The 17,140-nt window shown below is 45.6% G+C and overlaps 1 protein-coding gene across 1 annotated transcript; it reads right to left on the bottom strand.

The window, feature by feature from the left end:
* Positions 1-4,101: 4,101 nt before the first annotated feature.
* TMEM271 (transmembrane protein 271) lies at positions 4,102-6,267 on the bottom strand. Its single transcript, XM_030968957.1, is given in 3 exon segments — positions 4,102-5,537; positions 5,540-6,203; positions 6,205-6,267. Coding segments are annotated over 3 exon segments (1,089 nt in total). The 3' UTR covers positions 4,102-5,175.
* Between the last annotated feature and the right edge of the window lie 10,873 nt (positions 6,268-17,140).

The following is a 17,140-nucleotide window of genomic DNA, read 5'->3' as shown; positions in this document are numbered from 1 at the left end:
AGAAGAATTGATCTTCAATTAGAGACTATCCAGGCTGACATCAGGGAGACATAGCCATAAGCTTCAACTGAACTTCCCCATGGTGCCTGAACATTGGCTGGATAGCACATAGCACACCTGGCCAATAGAAAGCCAGGCAGTTACTTAAATCATATTTTTAGAAGACCAATTTGAGGATTTCACTCTTCAAAAGCTATGCAAGGGAAGAATTTCAGAACTGGTAGTGTAAGAATGAGAACACAATGTACTCAACTTAAAAGCTCATATTTCTTCTAGTTATTTTGTTTGGGCAGTGCCTCCTTTGGAGCAGGAAACATTGTATGCTGAATTATTGCAACAGGTGATTTTTTCCCCTGCAGTCCATTAGCCTGTGGATTTCCTGAAGTCCATCTGTTATCTGCTAAACTGTTATTAGATGAGCTGCTGCTGATTCTGGAACATACACCAGCCCTAGTCCCATTCCATTAACTACTGAGAGATAATTAAGAAATTTAAAGACTGGACAGTGATCATGACAAATTTCAGTCTTACCCTTGTGCATTTTAATTGGAAATATGTGCCTGTAGGAGAGGTAACTCTAGCACATGTATAGAGTGCCATCATACAAAATGAACAGATTTTTACCAGCAGAATTCATCTGAAATATTTGAACATCTTCTAACTGAGAAATACCTGACTTAAGGAAACAGACTCAGCTTCATGGTAAACCTGGAATTTTATACTGTGGTTCCATTTGTACCAGTTGTAAGTATCTGAAAACCAAGTTTTTGTAATGGAAATTGTAATTAAATACTAATTTCAGTTATTTTTACTATTAGACATCCACCTAAGACAATAAAGAATATGAAATGAAGAGCATTAGGCTTTTCTTATAGGATATGCTGTGCTTTAAAACTTATTTTATTGATCCTAAAGTTACAAGATCAATTACTGACATTTTCTTGAGGATCAATCTTGGATTAAATGGCAAAATGAAGAAAAGGTTTTCATATGTACTATATCCAAAAGCAGAAACAGATTGCCATTCTCATGTGAACATTCAGAAACCTTTTCTTATTATTAAACAGTATGTCTGAAATATATCTAAGTTATACCAGCCGCCATAGCACTTTTTGGTGAACCAAAGAAGTCCTACAGTGAAATAAAACTTTTAGTAAAATCTGTACTACTTTAATACAATTTCCCTCTAATATAATTTTTTCCTGTTTTTAGGTTAATGTATATTCTGTCTGTCAATTACAATGCAAAGTATAAGATTTACGCAAGGATGTTGGAGTGTGAAAATAATTCATGTGAATTGCTAATAGGCTGGTGGGAACAAATTTTTTCCACATGAAGGCAAATCCTGTCTCATCAAAGACAGCAGACTTGATTTTCCACCGTTTCAGACCTTGACTAGCCGCTATCACCTGCAGAAGGAACACGAATGCTGAGAGCTGAAAGCTACTAAATCAGTACTTCACTGTGACCAAAACAGTAGTATTGAACCTATTCTTCCCTCACTTTGAACAGATGTGAGTACAGCTGGAAGCAAATTAAAACAAGAAGCCATAAGGCAAAAAGAAGTCATCACTTCAGGTAGGCAAAATGGAGATTTGATAGCACATACATGTTTCTCTTCCCTTCTCCATGGTTTTGCCACTTAAGGCAGAAGACTTGCAGTTATCACCTTCAGTGACAGGAATTGATCAGGTTTGCGTTCACCTTGACAGTCCTGTGATGGAGAATGGGAAATAAAGGAACAGTATGAGTCCTCTCAGGTAATTAACCTAAGCTCCAATGCTTCCCACACCAGCCTATTTTCAATTTTGGCACAGTATAGTTTATACACTCTAACATTATTGCTCAGAAGATAGAATGATGACTCAGGTTTACTAAAAACAGCTTCACAATACTGCAATCATGCCTGTGAAGCTTCATCTCATATCCTGTATTTGTAAGTTTCTTCTCACTGAGAAATAAATTTGTGTGGTGTTTTGTGTTTTGTCAGAAAAGTTAGTCACCAGACACCTGAAACACTGATATACCATCTTTAATAAAACATGGCTTGTTTGGTCAATTTGCCTGCCAATTCATTTTCCTGCTTTTAAAAATGTGTATAACACCACAGCTGACCTCCATTAATACTGCTGTCCATAGAAATCACAAATAACTGAGAAATGATATGCCACTGCTGCATCCTGTCATGCCAGAAGATCGAGATTACTTTGAAGATTATTTTGAGTAGGTGTTACATATCATTTGTGCCCAGATCCACTGAAGTCAATGAAACAATGCCTACTGGCTTCTGTGGGAGTCTGACTTGGACATTATTCTGGCAATCTGTCCACCACTAAATTAAACTATTCCAGGGATAAAAGCCCAAATGAAGAAAAGTAGAAATTTGGGAATGAAAACTGAGCTGCAAATAAATATTCTAATTCAATGGCATCCTGAAAAGACTTAAATAAAGCACAAACGCACTTACACAGGCATGTACACACACATACATACAAAAAAAATTATGACTTTAACAATCTTAAAAATCCATAGTCTAAAATTGTTTACATTTAAACAATTGAGCATAATAGGTAGCTTTCTTGACTTTCCATTTATTTCCCTGAGCACTGATCTTTGGAACATCTGGAGTTTCAGAATTGTCTAGTTCATAATTCCTAAAATAACTATCTTAAGTAAAATGCTGTCTTTTTATGACAAAAAATCAATTTCTTAAGTAAAACTAGGATACAACTTTCATGAACTCCAATGTATGTAGCCAATTTTTAAAAAACCAACAACTATTATCACGCATCTGCATCTGTATTTAGGCACCTAGCTGGTTTGTCTGTTTTTCAAAATCACTCTGCATCTAGCAGTTCCCATTTAATTCAGTATCAGGTACTATGCTGTCTCATAAACTCATTCAATTGGAGACCTACATAAGAATTTATTTTCTCTGCTTTACTCATTTTGCAAAATCTCGTTTTTGTGAGCAATAAAGAATGCTATGGAATTGGTCTTGTGTCTAAATCAATATTACAGGCAAAGATTACTGGACTTCTCACTTTCCCATAAGGGGTTAAGAAGGTGCATCTGCAGAGAGGCAGCATAAAACCAATCTTCAGTACTAAAATGGGACCTAGCTAGGGCATATGTTTTAGACTGGCATTCCACACCAGGAAATCTGCTGGCCAAAAGGAGCTCTATTTTAAATTTCTGCTATTTAGAACTACTCGACAAATTGGCAACTGCTTTTCACTCTCTTCTCTAGACTAGAGCTTTAAATGTGAGCTTCACAGACATCAGTTTGCAACTTGAGGACTTTTCAGGCATTCTGCATTTTAGATTATACAAAGTGTGCAAGTCAAAACATTTTAGAAAACAACAGTGCAGAGGTTTTTTGAACATTTTAGAATCAAATCTCTCTCTCTCTCCAGTTCTAAGGCTGCAAATTACGTCAGCCTCTCTGCAGCTAAAAAGTTCAAAATAATTTTCCATGAACCACAGAAATAGACTGTAACTTTGCATACTCTTAACTCTCTCTCCACTCTGTCTCCCCTCCTCTTCCACGTTCCCCCCACCCCCCCCAGCCCCTGGGTAGCTGATACACTGGCATTATGCAGCAGGCTCCAAACAAAAGATTAACAAAAAGGTTATTTTGTAATACTTCCCTTAATATACCTTAACTGGAGGAGGGGGTATTGAACCAAATGCAACCAGGAGAGTTGCTATTTGGTTCTGCATGCAACATGAAATCAAGCCTTTGTCTGTTCTCAAATGATGTAATAAAACATGCCGCATCTGATTCTCTTTAATTAGCACTTTTTTAATGCTATCTGGTACTGGCATTCCACAGCAGAATCCAAAAAGGAGGATTTAGCACTTCTTCTCTTTGCAGAAACCCTTTTTAATACTTCAAAGTTCACTAAGAGTTAACAGCATACGATCCCATCACTTTCCCCCTCCCCCTTTTCAGAAATTAGACTGGCCTTTCTTTAAATAAACAAACAAAACAAACAAACAAACAAAATCTTTGATTTAAAGTAGGAGTATAAATACTGTTTTGAAAACACATTTGGAAGATGTCTTCCAGGATGGTTTATATATATTTTTTATCCTTTAAAACTGTGACTACTGCACCAGTTAAGGCTGTTTACAATATATATATTTTTCAAATAAAACTTTTAATATTCAAGCTTACCAGATTGATGAATTGTAACAGGTAAAATGGAACTCTTTACAAGGTAAACCATGTAGTTGTACAAAATAGAATTATACCCTTCACCTGTGCAAAACAAAAAGAAATCCTGCCTTGCATTAAAAACACAGAACCTGTTTACAAAAAGGAATGTGTACTACATTTGGACTTCCTTTTTAACTGCCATATCCTAGCAACATCTCAGTTATTTTAGTAAAGGAACTAATCATCAATTTTAAACTGCAGTGAATTTACCAAACATTTTCACTATAGACTTCTGAAAGCTTTTACAGTAAGAAGTTATCAACAAAAGCAGGCACGTTAGTGTACAAAAACGTTGTTGATTTTTTCCTGTTTCTTTTTCAAAGTGCAGGTTTTTCTCAATGTGCATCTTACAAGACCAACGAATGTTTTAACTCACTAAATCTTAAAACAGAACTCAATTCTCCCAAGGAGTAGTGTAAACGTTAAAGATCCCCAATACACCTCTAGTAAACGTGACACAAATGTCTCTGCGTTGTTTAGAAATTTAGCTCTTTTGAGAGGTAAAGAAGCTTCATGACACCTTTTCCTTACACTGGCTGGTTATCATAAATGGGTAACTCTGGACTGCTAAAGCTGGAGACTGATGAATCACTTGAAGGGAACTAAACTTGGCTACAGAGGAGAGGCGACGGGAGGAACCAACCCTTAGGCGTTTCTTGCGCAGCCTTCGGAAAATTCAGCCGCCGGCGGACGAAGGGTCGGTGTGGGGGAGGGAAGGAGGGGAAGCAAGAGGAGAGCAGGGAGGGAGGGAGGAGAAGCTTCCGCAGAGCCAGAGGCACGGCGGCACGCCGCCCGTGTCCCGCTGCGCCCGCGACGGCGGGACCATCCCGTCGGTGGTGCGAGAACTGTCCCCGAGCCCCGCGGCTGCGAAGCGCTGACGGGCCCGCTCCCGGCCGTCACGGCGATCCGGGGTCCCGGCGGGGAGCCGGGCGTCCCGGCGGCGGCGGCAGGCGCTAAGTGCCGTGAGCGCAGGGCTCCCCGGGGTAGATCTCCTCGTAGGCAGGGGGCTGCTCGCTGGGCAGAGGGTAGCAGTAGGGATAGGAGGCGTTGAGCTCGGGGTCCATGGGCGAGTAGCCGGGCAGCTCGACGGAGGGATGTCCGCCACAGTGCACCTCCACGCCGGCCTCGTCGAAGACGTGGAAGACGCCCACGTTGATGTAGGAGACGGCCTGGAAGGGGCAGTCCCCGGGGCTGAGCTCGGGCTCGCCGCCGGAGAAGAGGGAGCCCTGGCTGTGGCGCGGCGCTCGCCGCCCACCGCCGCCGCCCCCCGCCGCCGCCGCCGCCCGCCCGCTGCTGCCGCCGCCGGGGCCGCTCGCCGCCGCCGCCGCCTCCGTCCGCGCTGCTGCGCGGCCTTGTAGTTCTTGACAAGAAGCAGGTTAAGCAGGCCCAGGAGGCACTCCAGCGCGTTGAAAACGGTGGAGAGCACCAAGCCTTGCTGGTAGTCCCGCAGCTTCTGGCAGCGGAGCGCCGCGGCGGTGCCGTCGGGGGCCGCGGGTCCACTCCGCGGGCGGGCCGCGGTGCCGGGCTGCAGCAGGCAATAATGCGAGTACTTCCTCTCCACCAGCGACACGGTGTCGCCGTCGATGACGGCGCCGGCGAAGGCGCTCAGCACGCCCAGCATGAACACCAGCACCCCCAGAAGCAGGAAGTTCTGCCGGCCCCCGGGCGACGCCTTCTCCACCGGCCCCGACGGCGCGGCTGCCGCCTCCGCCCCGCCGGGGCCGCCGCTGGCCGGGTCCGGGTCCCCGGCGGGGGCCAAAGCGGAGGCCGGTGCCGGCGGTGGGGCCGGTGCCGGAGCCGGCGCCACGGGCGCCTCGTCGGGCGGGCGACAGCAGAGCAGCGCAGCGGCGAGAAGCGAGAGGCCGGCGGCCAGCAGCAGCCCCGAGTAGAAGGCGCCGGCGGCGGTGCCCAGGCGGAAGGGCTCGCCCTTGAGCTCGGAGCCCAGCGAGAAGCACTTGAGGCCCACGGCGGCGGCGCTGAGGGGCGCAGGCGAGCAGGAGGCAGCTGGAGAGCGCGGCGCAAGCTCCCCGCACGCTCCACTTCATCCTCCGCGCCGCCGCCGCCGCCGCCGCCCCGCCGTCCGCCTCATCCTCCTCCCGCGGCCCCCCGGCCCCGCGGCGGCGGCGGGCGCGGCGCGGCGCGGCCATGCGAGCGCGGCGCTCCCCGACGGGCGGCTGCGCTCCGCTCCGCTCCGCACGGCAGGCAGCTGCCGGCCGCAGTGAGCCGGGCGCGGCGAGCGCGCAACGCTCCCCCACCGCCTCCCGGTCGCCGCCGCCTCCTCGTCCCCGCCCGCCCTCTCTTATCGCGGCGGCTGCGGGGAGGCGATTAATTATGGATGGAAGCCGCGGCGGGCGGGGGGACGGAGGGGCGGCCCACCGGGCCGTCGCGGGTGGCGGGGGCAGAATGCGACCCCCGGTGAGGCCGGGGGCGGCGGAGCTGCCCAGCCCGCCCTCCCACCCGCGAGGCGCGGGGTGGGGGCCGCACGTCGCCCTCCGGCCGGCCCCGCACCGCGGAGCGCGGCTCAGGACGCGCGGCACGGACAGGGGTGGCGGGGGTTTGAACACCCCCGTGGGTTCCTTTGCCGAGGGCTGCTGCTTGTCTCCGTGTTCCTGCCTTCTCTCCCCCTCTTAATTTTATTTATTTATTTCTTATCTTTTGCGGTCGCCAGGAGGCCGGCGAGCCGCCGTGCATCGCTGTGACCGCGTTGCGGTCTGTCGGCCGCTCTGATGCAGCGAGCGAGCGGACCGAGCCCCCCACGCCGCGCTGCCCGGCGTAGTCCTCCGTGCCGGCGGGGGCGGCGGTCCCCAGCAGCCCTCTTTGTTTCGTGCACCGCCGGCGAACCCCTGTGGGATTGTACCCCGTGGGCGGCGGGGCTCGAGGGACGGACGGCTACGGCAGCACCCTCGGAACGCCCCGTCCGGGAGCGCCTGCAGCGCTGCCGGGGGTGGAAGCCTGTTCGGGGGTGGTGCCGCCAGCTGCCCCGGTAGATGGTGGCCCGGCGACTCCTCGGGGAGCACCTGCAGTGGCCTTGTGAAGGAGAGGCTGGAACCTCAGCCTCGGAGGGGCAAGTCCGGCAAGGGGTTCTTGAGGAAGGCTCTTCTTCACCAGTCCCTTTTTCTTCCGGGAAGCTGTAGCCTTTCAGCTCCCCCATTTTCCCTATCTGCCGTGCGCACGCCAGCCTTGCTGGGTATTTTTAGCCAGCGCCGCTGATTAGCATTCAGGGGAGCAAGCGAGAGAGAAAAAGCAGTTTTCCAAATCGTTTTCTCTTCCAGCAGCGCAAGTGCACCTGTTGGTGGCAGGAGGGGCGTGTGTGGCGTTATCCGGTGTTTAGCTTTCTGCAGAGATGCGACCTTGCTCCCTCTGTCTCGTCGGGGAAGGCCCTCTTGGCACCTTCCTGAGGGGCAACAGCACCCAGATGTAATGTCCATGGGCAGATGGGCACTGGTCTCCTTTGCAGCAGCTGCTCCTTCCCGACACAGGTTTCTGGGCCCTGCATGGGGAAGTGGTCCTCCCAGGGATACTCGGTGGGAGGCTGTCCTGCCTGGAGTCCCGCTCTCTAAAGGTTACAGTATCCAGAAGTATCATTGGCTCAGTATCCAAATGCTAATGTCCCAAAGGGATATGCCGTCGTGCCCCATAGGACCACACAGCCAAAGGAATTTTGCTGTCGCCCTCCTGTTCACAAAAGGCCCATGGAGCACGCAGTATGTGAGAAAACACAAAAGTCCTGACCAACCTTCTCGTGTCCCTCGAGAAAGGTATGGCTGGGTATGTGATCCCCAGTCATCCTCAACTCTTACCCTGAGGCCTGAGTGTCTTGGCCTGCTGATCTGTGGCCAGGTGAAGATTTTGCTATAGGATCTATGACTGGCTCTGCTAGTGGTGAGTGCCTGGACTGCTGGGGATGATCTTCAGGTGTCTGGGAAAGAACTCACCCCATCACTCTTAAAACATGAATGCATAAAAGACACAAAGGATTTTATAACTTACAGTATGCACTACTTGAGATCTCTATTGAGCATCAAAATATTGCTTCAGAAAGCACATGTAAACTCTCAAACCAGCTATTAATCCAGAGAACCCTGGTAGACACACTCTGTGGGGAGGATGAGGAGATGTAGTAGTCAGTGGGGAGCAAACACTTAATGAACTAATTATACCTAGAATGGGCAAAGTGCCTTATTCCCTGACACACAACCTAAACTTACATGTGGTGGAAATGTGCAATTTGTATAACTTGATTGTCAAGATCTTAAAAAAATGAAATATTTATTGTGAATGGTGAGAAGATTAATTTAACACTAAATAAATACAAAACTAAGAAAAGTTCTAAGCCTTTATGCGTCAATTTATTAATCAACCTTTAACTTAACAATGGTTAGAGTAGAAAAAGCAAACTTTCCATTGGTGGCAAATTGTTCCTTTATTGTACAAAGTGTTCATCTTGGTGTTCCTTTCCATCTAGTTTTGGCAACTGCCAGAGCAGTCAGCAAGGCTTCTCCAGCATGGTTCTTCAGGCATTCCTACAGCTGTTTCTGGTGTTCAGTCTTCCTCATCTTGAGTGTCATCTTCTAAAGAAAGGCCCTTTTCCTCCCTGTGTTTGTGATAGGAGACTACTCTCTGATTGCATCCCACAAAGCTGTGTATTGTGAGAGGCCAGGTTAACACACAAAGTTAATAATGTAATTAATAATTCTGTTGTACCTTTTTATTCCTCCTGTGGAGCAGCTTGCTACTGTTAACCTTTTCCAGATCTTACCTGCTTCTCTCCAAAATACCTCTTTGTCTTCCAAGCACCATGTTCAATATGCAAAGCCAGAAGTTTCACTGCCAACTTGTTTCACCACATGTTATTTATTCATAAACTTCCTGTGTTTTGCTGCCACTCTGAATTAGCCCAGTTTTTCACCAGGTTATTTGCAGCTTGCACTGTGAAACATTTTCAGTAACACACACATACACTTACTCATGCACACTGAGTATGGTCATTAGCGTATCCTGCACATTGAAGGTCAGCTTCTTTGGATAACAGGTCAAAAAACATTGTAATGATGTTGGTGCATTAATAATAATAGACATAAGACTCTATAAAGCATCCATATACCTATACTGAATGATTTGTTGATGACTGAATTGGCATTACTATAAAAAGAAGGGCTGACCTACTGTTGCGAATGAAGGTCACTGAAGAGTTCTCAGGACCCCAAAGGGTAATGCTGATCACCTCAGTCCTAGATCATGTCCCCTTCCAGTACAGTTAGGATGCCCTTCTGCATGTTCATAGCTGGTCTGTGTGTCTAATTCCTCAACCAGGTCTGCCTGCTAAAAAAAATAGTATCTGTGACCAACAAAAGCTGGGAGAACTGCAGACCACTTGGCCTTGACAGACATCAGCTGCTAAATTAGTAATTGCAGGTTGTTTTGAGTCCCTGGCAGCTGTTTTATCACTAAACTTTATTAGTCATGTTTTCCTTTTCCAAAGTTTATGAGTTGTTTTCAAGAGTTATTCTGATGGGCTTTGGAGCAAGTGTATAAGGTTTCCAGCCTGGAACATATGTTTCCAACAATCTCTTCACAATCATGCTCTGGGCTTTCTGGGTGTTGCAGTGGTATTCATTTATGGCCAGTTCCTGTCTCCAAAGACTTGTAGGAGATCTTTAGTTCAAAGTTTTGTTTGGCTCACAGGGGAGCTGAGGGAGCTCTGCTTGTTGGGTTGGGTGCCTTGTTGGGGGTGGTCACTGCCATGACCAGCTGGGTGGCTTGCTTTTCTTGCTGTGCATGGAACTGGATGTTTTCAGTAACATGCAGATCAGCCTCTTAACTTTTTGTGATGACTCAGTGGCATAAAGGACAGCAGAGCTATTAATTATTTGCACTCTAGGCTTGAAGCTAAAATGCATGCTTGTAAAATAGATGGAGATCTTCAGCTTATGCCACCAAAGTGCATTGCATTATTTTATTGTCTGCCTCTTCTCCCACACTGTGTTTATGGTAAGATATATGTGTTGTTATTTCTGTGCCAGTTTGATAAACGGTTGTCATAACTTTAACTATTCAGTCATGATGGCTGTGTAACCTACCATAACTTATTCTGTTTCCTACTACTTTTTAGGTTGGTTTTTTTTTCCCTGTTTCCATAGGGGACATTATGGACTGTAAAATCTCCTTGCAAAAATTGCTGTACACACAGTTACTAAGAATACATTAGAAATTAGAAATTTGAAACTCTGAAGGTGCAACCCATCACATTTCTTTCTGGTTCTTCTTATTTCCCATTTACAAGGTCTACAAGCATATTTCTTTGTGCTAGAAGGCTGCTGTTCTCTAATTTTCACAGTATTTTATGGGAAAGACTCATCTCTGCAGGGAATTTATTGAGAACACATGCTAGAAAAGGACCTACATAAAGCTAAAAGTCTGGACCTAATTGGTTGCTGGGCACTGATGAAAAAACATCTGCAAATACTATTTCAATGGGTGACATTTCAGAGAGATTGGGAAGATAATATAGGGATTTAAAATAGAGAAAGCAAAGCCTGTGCTAGAAGCTGAACATGTAAGGCTTTCCTGGCAGCTGTTAGTGTTAGGAGTTTTGGAATAGGGGAAGAAATGTTTGAGAAGTTGGGGTTATAAGAACAGCAAGCTGGTTTGCACTCTAAGATCATGGTGTAATTTAGGTTGGAAGGGACAGGTAGAGGGGTCTAATGAGACCTGCTCAAAGCAGGCATGTCTCTGGGGTTGGACTGGGCTGCTTGGGGCTATTTAATACTATTTGATACATTATTTAAACAAGGACACCTTTATTTATGTCACAAATTGTTAAATTATGGCAATTTTTTTGAAAACAAATAGTTTCCTACCTACTGTTCTAACAGTGGGACCTGGGTGGTATTTTGTTGTGTAGGTTCTAGGAAGCTGTTAAGTTGATCATAAAAGGTTGTTGAACACTTTGCCAGCCAAAAGGTGTCTCAAAGTCCTTCACTTTGGGATGTCAAATTATTTTGAAATGTGCTTCTGTTTAGTCTTTCAGTTCAGTCTGCATAATTGATGTATTCCCATATCTTTGAGATCAGGCTTAAGGCTTAAGACTGATGTATCTCTTAGCTTCTAGTTGGCCTTCAGCATAGGACTTGAGCAGTGATCATACATCTGTGCTTTGTCTTCTGCTGAACAGTGCTAATAATGACATTAAGGAGTTTGAAAGGTCTGTATGGTTTTGTGGCTGAACCCCAGCCAAGCACCATGCAGTCACTGTCTCACTCTGCCACCATTGGGACTGGGGAGAGAACTGGAAGGGCAAAAGGCAGAAAACTTATGGGTTGATATAAAGATCATTTAATGGGGAAAGGAGTAGCTGCACAAACAAGGAAAGAAAAATAAGGAATTAATTCACCACCTTCTTCCCCGCCCCACTTTAAATGTTGAGCATGATGTGAAATGGTCTGAAATATCCCTTTGGTCAGTTTGAGTGATCTGTCCTGGCTCCCAACCTCCCAGGCACCCCCACCTGCCTCTCCAGCTTGGCAGTATGAAAAGCAAAAAGGCTTTGGTTCTGCGTAAGCCCTGTTCAGCGATAACAAACACGTGTCTGTACTATCTGCCCTGTGTTCAGGACAAATCTGAAACAAAGCTCCATATTTGACACTATGTCTATCCAAGCCAAAATCAGCACAGCAGGGTTTATTCCAGGTTTAGGGGAAAGGGAACTAGCTTCCTAATGTGGGAGAAGAGGGTTACTTAGTTCTGTGTCCTGCAATTTGACACTGTACTCTCCCATCTGTTGGGACAACAAACTTGTTTGCATCTGAGGGGAGGAAGGACTGTGTGTGCAGGAGGTGAGTTGAGATGCATCAGATACTGCTCACTTACTCAAGAAGGTGTCTTGTCAGTCTCACCTGCCTGGGTCCAAAATTTAGGTACTGGACTTGGCACAGGGATCCTGAGAACTCTCTGCTGATGCTACTTTGTCTTAGAGGAGACTGTCCTCAAAACATGCTGTACTTCTGAATTTCTGTGTACCTAAATTGCATTTCATTTGGTGATTGTTTAATATCAGGGGCATAACTTGCTCTTGAAGGAGGGACTAGAAGTCACCTTCTATTGAGTGCTTTACTAAACTTGTTGCCTACTGGGGTGCTTCTTTTTTATAACCTTGAATAACCTTGAATTTTCTACAGAAAGAGATTTCAAGGCAGGAGTGGAGGGGGAGAGAAGTTCCCCACTCCAGCAAGAGTTGTGATATTGGGAAAGTGTACATTAGGATCTTCTTCAATCAGAGTAATAGGGAAATCATTCTCCTATGTGGGGCTGCCTTGTAAGCAAAAGTCATGCTAGGAGGGTAGCTCCTAGCAAGCTCCTAGCATCCTAGGAGGGTAGTAGGATGCAAGCGTAGCTCACTTGCATCATGATTTCTTCCTTTGGCTGGATGTTGAGACAAGGAATAATCTGGCTGATTCTTGAATGCAAAGAGCATGGTGAATCTGCCTTCATGTAGATCTACACTCCTCTATAGCCTAGGAAATACCTCCCTACTGCCTGAGGGCTCAGTGTGGCTGTTGCCTGAATGATGCCTACAGATTTTTGCTTTTGTGGTTGAGCTGTGATTTCTGCTGTAGCTTGGTAACAAAACTCCTGTCCTAGCTGCCTGTCACAGCTTGTTTCTCCCAGAGGTCTCAGGCCCTATCTCAGCTGCTTGCCTGGTCTTCTCTTAGCTTCTAATTGCAAATGATCCCTATCAAAGTGCATCCTTTTCCACACCAATGGAGAACACGTGTGGGTGTGGGTTGGTGAGGAGTGGGCAGTGAAGCTGGTACTACTGAAGGAGCAGCATTCAGTGAACAGCAGACACACTGTCCTTTTTGCCCATAGCAGCAGCTGCTGGGAGAGGACTTGACTCTCTATGGACACAGGGTAGCACTGGACTTTTGTTGATTCCCTGAGACACTGGTGGACTGCTTTTAAAGGGTTGGTAAAGGGAAACTTTTGTCAGAGGACATAAACTCACTGTACTGAGCCTGCAGCATCACTGGAAATAAATTTTAAGCTTAAAAAAGGGTGGAAATTGTTAGCAAATGCTGGGACACAAGGGACTTCATAAGACACCTTATAAGGCTGCTGGTCTTGCACACATCATGTCCCTGTCATGGCACCCATGAACAACTCCCACTTTTTCTCTAGAATTCTTTGCCTGCCTGTTGAAAGACTGTGCTGAGCCTGACAGCTCTGGTGATTAGAAACTGCCTGTCTCAGTGCTAAGTGTATTTTATGGTCAGCTTCCACACATTTGTTCTGTGCCAACATTGTCCTTTAACTTAAATGGCTCTTCTCCTTCTCTGATGTTTACTCTCTGGATATATTTATAGACAGCAAACATACTCCCTCTGAGATTTCATTTTGCTAAACAGACCAGATCTTTTTTTGTTATTCTTTTTTCTTTTTCTTTTTTTTCCCCCTTTGTATTAGAAATTCTTTGTATTCTACAGTTTGACTTCATCCCTAAGCACATAACCAGGACAGTATGCTGTATCTTTCATGGTCTTACCAAGGCCTTGAATGATGGCATTACAGCTTCCTCATCTCCAGTGGAATGTCCTTTCCCAGATGTCCTAGAATTTTGATTGCTTTCCACCCAGGTCTTTCCCATAAAAGGTTGCACTTATACTCAGTGCACCTCATTGTTTGTCCTTCACCCAGCTGTGGGGCTGCCAGCTGGGGGCACTGATGACCTTTCCTCCTATGTGACTGTTTTCCCACGAATTTCTGTTATTACCTTAAGATAACTCAATTTTTTTTCCTTTCTGATATTTCAAACACTCCCTCTGTTGAAAACTTCATTGTGCCTCTCGCTACTCAAAGAACCTTATGTTTTTCCCTCAGATGACAGATTTTTTTACCTCTGAGTCCTTTGTTATGTAAATGTGCCCCTCTCTCATTTGGAGGTTGGTTTCCAGTTCTCTCTGTTATATTTTTCTGTCTATTCTATGCTGTTTGTTCCCTCATAAAGCCTCTCTTTGCCCTTCTTTCTCATGTTAGGCTTTCTGCTCATTTCTTGTTTACCATCACAGTTCCCTTCTTCTTAATTCTCCATTATCTGGGTGCAAGCAGTACTCCACCTCTAATGGGAGTACCTCATTCCTCTAGAGGAAGTCTGTCTTTGCTGCATGTTTTCTGCTCTGTTCATTGACCAGAGCTGAAGATCTATGCTGTCCTATATGTCTTCAGCCATCTTCTCCTTTTCTTTCTTTTCCTCTGTTGTGGCTGCATATTCCTATTTGACTTTGAGGTGCATTTGTCAGGGATTCTTTTTCATACTCAGGAATGCTGTAAAGGATGCTTGGCATGCCTAATCTTCTCACCTGCTTTCAATGTCTACAAATTTTTAAGGTCTTCCCATCACTGCCATGATTTCAGACTTTTGTTTCTTGCATTCATTTTCAAAAGCATGAAAGAACCTACCACTGCACTTAGAACTTTCTGTTGCTAGATCCCTTCATTCCTGCCTATTGACTCTTTAAATTCCTTACTAAGTTGTCAAGGTAATTTTTTCTTCAGTTGCTATGTCAGAGAATTACAGTTCTTTCTCTAGATCTGATCCTACTGTCTTCATCATAGGCCTGTGTTGAAAGTGAGCAATCCTTTCCATCATTTGATAGGCAGTGATCTTCTCTGATGGCAAAAAAACCTTTGACAAAGTTGCAGGTTTCAAAGCTGAAGTGCTGCACAGGCAATTCTTTTTCCTTGGGTAGGAAAAGCCCAGATGAAGTCCAGGAGCTGACAGCTAGGGAAAACTGATTAATATGAATCCATCATGTAGTCCAACTTTGCTTTGAAGGAGAAAGAATGGTTTTAGGTGCGTGAAACCCATTTCCTATAGGAGTCACAGCGAGTGAACATTTAAATAAAAGAGATGTTGGTACTACATTGCCACAGGCCTCTGTAAGGGGGTCTGAAGTAACTTCTGTGCCTTACCATCTTCCTGGGGCCATGCAGAACTAATTTGTCTTGAGCAAGCTCTCAAGGCCCAGCAAGGTGGGATGAAAATCCTGCTAGGGCTCAACTACCTCCTACTCTTTAATGAGGATGTGGTCTGATTCCCCTTTCACCTGATAAGGGTCTTGCTAAACCAGAAGCCTGTGCTGTATCCAACCATTACCATTTTGTAAAACAATTCCTTTGGTAATGGATTTGATTGTTACTTTTTCCCTTCTCTGAAGCTCGTCCCAGCCACTCTGAGCCTGCTTCCTTGGCAGTCCTAGTCCAGGGGGCTGTGCTCAAATACATGGTTTTTCTGATGCAGGACAGCAGGCAGTGTTTTTGTGAGACATTTGGACCTGACCATCAGTTGTGTCTCCTTTGGTAACCTACAGCAGGAGCAACCTGCTGACAGAGACAGGACAGTGTTTCTTGGACTCTTTGTCCCATTTTGTGTTAGCCTGTGGGGGCTGCAGATGCCAGAGTGCCTCTCTGCTCTGAGGGGTTGTGCCTGCTGGGTGGTCAGGCCCGTGTGCTCTCCATGGGGTAGGGCTGGAAGGAGGAAGGTGATGGGTTTCTGTCAGCAAGCCAGTGTGGGGAGACAAGGGAGTCCAGGGCAGCCCCTGACAGGTACTGTCAGAAGGATGGTGTGAGCCATTGCTGCTCTTCAACAATTGTCACTCTGCTTTTGCTTTTGAGCATATCTATTATGTTTTTTCTTTAAAACTTCATCGTGGTGTTCCCTATTATATGCGCTGTTTGTAGTTATTAAACATACTTGTTTTGAGATAACTCTCTGCAATGTGTTACATACATAATTAGGTATAATTAACTTCAATTAACCATATTAAGCTTTGCAACAATTCTGCCGTATTTTGAAGCTGGCTTATGACTAAGAAATCCACATTTTCAGGTTCAGGTTATTCAAACTTATTCATATTCCAGGTGTTCACTTTTCCCTTTCAGTACTATGCCTTTGAATCTAATAATTTGTTGTTCAGTTGTCTGCATAATTAACTTGCAGCTTGTAGGACTCTGAGTGCAGGATCCTCAGAGTGCATCACTGGTGCTTTTCACATGATGCTTCTGGGAGCAGTTGGTCATGACAGCATCCCAGTGCCTATTTTATAGCTCCTTACCTTGCCAAAGCTGGTTAGATGAGTATGTGCTACGTTTAACAAAGGCCCAAGTGCTACACATGGTGAATAAGCCTTCACCTTCCTGATTTAACCACTGAGCCAAAATTTTGGCTTTTATTCTTTCTGAAGTTGGCTTCTCCCTATTTTTTCCATTTAGTATTAATTTTGCTGCTGTTGTTGCTCTTGCTGGAAAGTGCTCTGAAATGTCATGCATTAGGAAGTTGTAAAGAACAGTTGATTGATTGAAAGACAAATGCAGTCTGGCAATAAGAGCAAGATGCAGTTTACGTGTGAGGAGCATACTGCATCTCATGGCACTCTCTGGGGCCCAGCATCCTGCCCCCTCCATGAAGTAAAATTGGCATCTTCCTTTGTAGCTCAGCCCATCATGTGACAATGGCTCTTGGTGCCTTAGATGCTGGTTGACACATTTTTTAGCATTTTGCCACTTAAAGAGCAGCTGGAAGCAGTGAGACTGCTAGTGCATGCTGCAAGGTCTGCCCTGTGTCCTGTTGGTGGGAAACAGGGAGGGCACATACAGTAGATGCCAGAAATGCTGACAGTGGCAGAAAGAGGTCTCTCTGTTGGCATCCACGCAAAACCATTTCTTGACATCTCTGAAACAGTTCATCACTACCCCATTTTTTAAAGCTGCGTGGCTATTAATTTGCCTCAAGTTATAATCAAGCTGTCACTTATTTTAATGGACCTTGGGTCAGACAGGCCTGAGGGGTTTTTGTGGTTTCCATTACAGTGTTAATTAACTCAGCATGCAGATTTAGCTATGAAACTCAGAGATTTCATTTAG

Source organism: Camarhynchus parvulus, chromosome Z (genome assembly GCF_901933205.1).
Source record: "Camarhynchus parvulus chromosome Z, STF_HiC, whole genome shotgun sequence".
Taxonomy (NCBI): domain Eukaryota; kingdom Metazoa; phylum Chordata; class Aves; order Passeriformes; family Thraupidae; genus Camarhynchus; species Camarhynchus parvulus.
This window is presented reverse-complemented; position numbering and strand designations above follow the sequence as displayed.